Raw genomic sequence first — 4,355 nt, 5'->3', positions numbered from 1 at the left:
CACTTCGATCGAGACTTTTGATACCACAAAATCTCCTCTTGTGTTAGTACCTCTTCCAGCTCAGCCGACAACTTTGCCTCGAGCCTCGATAAGAAAAGATTCGTCCCCAGCTGTAGTTTGGATTGTATCCCCAGAAGGCGAGCCATCAACTTCTTCTTTCTCCGATTAATCTAGCCGAATGTGTTTCGATTCTAGATTTGTAGCTGCTCTCGACAACAGGTTAGACCCCCAAGTAAATCAGTGATGTTATGCCATGTGTTACGAATGAACCGAGGGGAGTCCTTGTGTAAATGCTAGGCAACCATATAGTGGAAAGGTCTTCGCCCTCGATGACCGCCCCGAAAGCCGGTTTTATCAAGCGAGAGAGGGTGATGGTCCGATTTCAGTCGGGGCAGAACACGGACACTACAATCAACAAATGTTGTATGCCATTCCACATTACAGACCGCCTTATCCAGCCTTTCAAAAACCTGTTCATACCCAAGTTGTACAGGGCCTCGCCATGTGAAACGCGGCCCGCTACTCTCTAGATCCATCAGTCCGCAATTATCTAGTGCCTCCTGGAAGTGGGCTGCCGGGATTGGATTGAATGGAGCTCTGCCCTTCTTTTCTGACGCATTGAGAATCGCATTAAAGCCTCCCAATACAACCCAAGGTCCTGTGTTACCTGCTGAAATGGTCGAAAGAAAACTCCAGAGATCTCTCCGATTCATTATAGAAGGACTAGCATACATGGCCGTAAAACTCCCATATGCGAGCATTCTGAGAAATATGACAATGCAAAGCCTGTTCATGGCGACCATGTACTGTCACCTGTACAACATTTGGTTGCCACCAAACCCAGATGCCTCCCAAAAAGCCCTGTACCTCAACTCGTTCAATCGAAATATCATACAGCATCAGCTTTAGCTCCACTAATTCGTGGCTCAACTATTACCACAATATTCGGTCGGTGGTCACGAATCATCTCTTTCATGACTCGAACAAACCTACTACTGCCTGCTCCACGACAATTCCAACAGAGGACACGCATTAAAAAATTAATGGAGATAAGGATGCGTTTGGATTCAGAGTTAAAGTAACTTTAATTTTGATTTTGATTTTGATTCTGGAAAAGGACAAATGAGATGTGATTATAAATTTGACTTAGGAAATGTGTATTTTTGTTGTGTAGTGTGTTGAGTTAAAGTTAAAATTTTTGACTTAGGAAATGTGTGTTTTTGTTGTGTAGTGTGTTGAGTTAAAGTTAAAGTTAAAATTAAGTGTTTGGGAATCCAAACATGGCCTAAGGTACTGAGGTTTTAATACCTCAATTATCCTGAGGGCCTTGGCCCTTTTCCATGGAGTTATGCAATTCCTCCGTTGATCGAACTTGGTCGACTATTGTCCCCCCGACCTTCGTCGTAGGTGTTGTCTCATCGACGACCATAATTTCCTGTACTGTATTAGCCTCTTGCGGCTCCGAGCCAGTGTCCATTGGTGCCAAAATCAAATCAGCGTGAGATTCTGCTACCCCAAGGGTCGGAGACGTAGAAGAAGTTTGTAATGGAGAAACCCCACTCACCATGGGATCTGGGGCCATATCTGCCGAAATACACCATTCCCCGCTTCTATCTTCTTCGCACTGGACTAGAGTGTCAAAAGCAGCTCAATCAACACCTTTCGGTACCTGGGTGTGTTGAAGCTGCGAGAAAAGGGGAACATTGCCGAAAATAGGGTTGAGCTTAGGGGCTTGGCCTGATGAAGGAAACCCCTTAACTATCTCAACTCAGGGTGTCGCCTCCCCCACTTGGAGGCCTGTGGACTGGGCATCCAAGGTCCTGCGCGACCCTAATGAATATAATGACTTTGAGTTCCCACTGGGCTTTGCCGCTCGTACTTTTGCCTGAGGCCTAATAGCTAGGGTTGGCAATATTTGATACGACACGATTACACGACACGGACACGACACGGAGTTAAACGGGTTCGGGTTTGGTATTTTTGATATTTGGGTTAAACGGGTCCAACCCGTTTAGACACGATTAATAAGCGTGTCTTACCGGATTGAACCCGTGTAACTCGATTATACACGATTAAACACGTTTAAATAAACGTGTTTAATCGTGTTACTATAATCGTGTAACCCGTTTAGACACGTTTATGTATATGAATTGACCAAAATATCCTTTATGTAACCCTAACCCTAACATTTGATTTCCAATTCGCAAACCTATTTTCATTTCCTTCAGAGTTTAGACCTTCGTTGCTTCCAGATCCTCCACCAGAGTCCAGACCCTAATTTCATTCGACCTCGACCTCGACGGTCCCGACCCTCTGCTCTGGCCTCTTCCCTTCCGCAGTCGGCAGTCCGCACGACCTCGACCCTCTGACCTCTTCCCTTTTGCGCGACTTCGACCCCGATCCCGACCCCGACCCTCTGGCCTCTTCCCTTCCTTTCACCGTTCCTCTCGTGGTTTTCATCTTCCTTCTCTACTGCTCTGCCCTGCTCTGCTTTTCCTCCGTCTGGAGATTTCGGCTCCAGTGACCCCCTCTGCAGCTCTACTTCAAGCTCAAGGTACTCTTTTCCACTTCTCTCTCTCTCTTGCGCCATCTAACCTGGGGTCTCTTCTTTCCTGAGCTGAATTGCTTTCCATGATTGTACTTGATCCTGATGGTATGCCCAATCGTAAAGTCAAATCACACTCCCCCCCGCCCCCTTTCATGCTTGCTCCCTTATATAAGCTGAGGAGCTGCGAGTGAAAATGGATGAAGGGTCTGTTGTTTCTTTTCTGCAGTAGAAGGGGTTCTTGAAGTTGTTTCCAGATGGGTAAAGCTTTGGTCTTTTTGGGTTTATTAGCGGTTGGGCTGTTGGGGTTGGTCGGGGTCAGCGGGTTCCCAGCCGAGGACTTGGTGGCGAGGTTGCCCGGTCAGCCCGAGGTCGGGTTCAGATCCTCTAGCTTTGCTTTTGCAATTGAGAATGTAAGCAAGTATGTAAGCAAGCAAGCAAGCAACATTGTCAATCTTTGCTGAAGCTTTCAGATCCTCTAGCTTTGCTTTTGCAATTGAGAATGTCCAGCAGGATAAGAGGAAACGATAGTGTTTAGCTCAAAGGAAGGACAGGACAGGACAGGACATGACTCGACTCGACTCGACTTTCAGCATGAATGAATGTCTAGTGTTTCTGTTATTGGTGGTAGGTCGTGGGCTGGAGGCTCATAGACGAAGATGGTGGACTTAAGCTGCAGTGCTTGTGGAAGCTGAGAGACTTCAAGTGCGGGGTTGAACTCATCAACAGGATATACAAGGTTGTGGAACCAACGGGTCACTTCCCAAGTCTACATTTGGAGCAGCCAAACCAAGTTAGAGCTGAGCTATGGACTGAATCAATCGGTAAAGTCCGCAAGTTTTATGTTATCAAGTGATAGGTGCAGAAGAATGTTTACTGCTTCTACTTTTCTGGTGATGTTGCATTCGACTAGAAACTGTGGCAGTTCATCGTTTTATGGTTCGGAGCGTCTGAGACCGTCGTCTTCGGTGCTGATTTTGCAGGAGGGCTGAGCATGAATGACTTCATTGTGGCGGCCAAGATAGATCTCATCAAAACATCAGATCTTGTCCCGAAGAAGAGAATATGGGCATAAAATAAAATAAATCAGCGAGAGTACTCATGTGCCAATAGGCCTCTGCTGCAATGCAAGGAGCTTGTGCAGATAAAAACGAACCGATGATACTGTATGATATCAAGCTTCAATGCAATCAATAGGAAGCTCAAGCCAAGCCAATTAGCCAATGGGTAGTCTTGTTGTATACCAGGAGCCGACAACTCAGGGAGGGAGCGGGGTGTGCAATGGCAATCGTGTTGTATGTACAATGTTTTAACTGTGTGTTTTGATTCGTTTTCATTCGGTGGTCAAATCACGGCTGGCCATTAGAAGCTATGTACTTTGTTATTCCTCATTTCTTTGACGGGCTGCGAATTCAATGGTAGCTAATACATATGCTCGGTCAGGACCCAGGATGTTGTTATGAGATTGAAAATGAATCCTTTTTCCTCTTTGAGTTTCTTTCCATCAGGCATTTGCAGAGTGATTGGTGTATATAGGGATTATGCCATCTACTGCTGCACCGGGAATCAGTCCATAGCTCAGCTCTTGGGGGGTTATTGTTCTCATTCCTTTTCTTCTCGGGTTAACGTGTCCGTGTCCGGGTAACCGAGTTAAATGGATAAACGGGTCGTGTTAACGTGTCAGGGTAACCGGATTGAACGGATAAACGGGTCGTGTTAACGTGTCCAGGTACCGGTTATAATCGTGTCGTGTATACGTGTACCTGTTATGACACGATTTAATAAACGGGTATAAACGTGTCGTGTACGG

At 46.1% G+C, this 4,355-nt stretch overlaps 1 protein-coding gene across 1 annotated transcript; it reads left to right on the top strand.

The window, feature by feature from the left end:
• The first annotated feature begins 2,802 nt into the window (after positions 1-2,802).
• On the top strand, positions 2,803-4,008 carry LOC116200425 (probable pterin-4-alpha-carbinolamine dehydratase, chloroplastic). The gene is made up of 3 exons (XM_031531272.1): positions 2,803-2,958; positions 3,177-3,369; positions 3,529-4,008. The coding sequence occupies exons 1-3, from the start codon at positions 2,803-2,805 to the stop codon at positions 3,618-3,620; spliced, it is 441 nt and encodes a 146-aa protein (XP_031387132.1). The 3' UTR covers positions 3,621-4,008.
• Positions 4,009-4,355: the final 347 nt, after the last annotated feature.

Source organism: Punica granatum, chromosome 3 (genome assembly GCF_007655135.1).
Source record: "Punica granatum isolate Tunisia-2019 chromosome 3, ASM765513v2, whole genome shotgun sequence".
Taxonomy (NCBI): domain Eukaryota; kingdom Viridiplantae; phylum Streptophyta; class Magnoliopsida; order Myrtales; family Lythraceae; genus Punica; species Punica granatum.
This window is presented reverse-complemented; position numbering and strand designations above follow the sequence as displayed.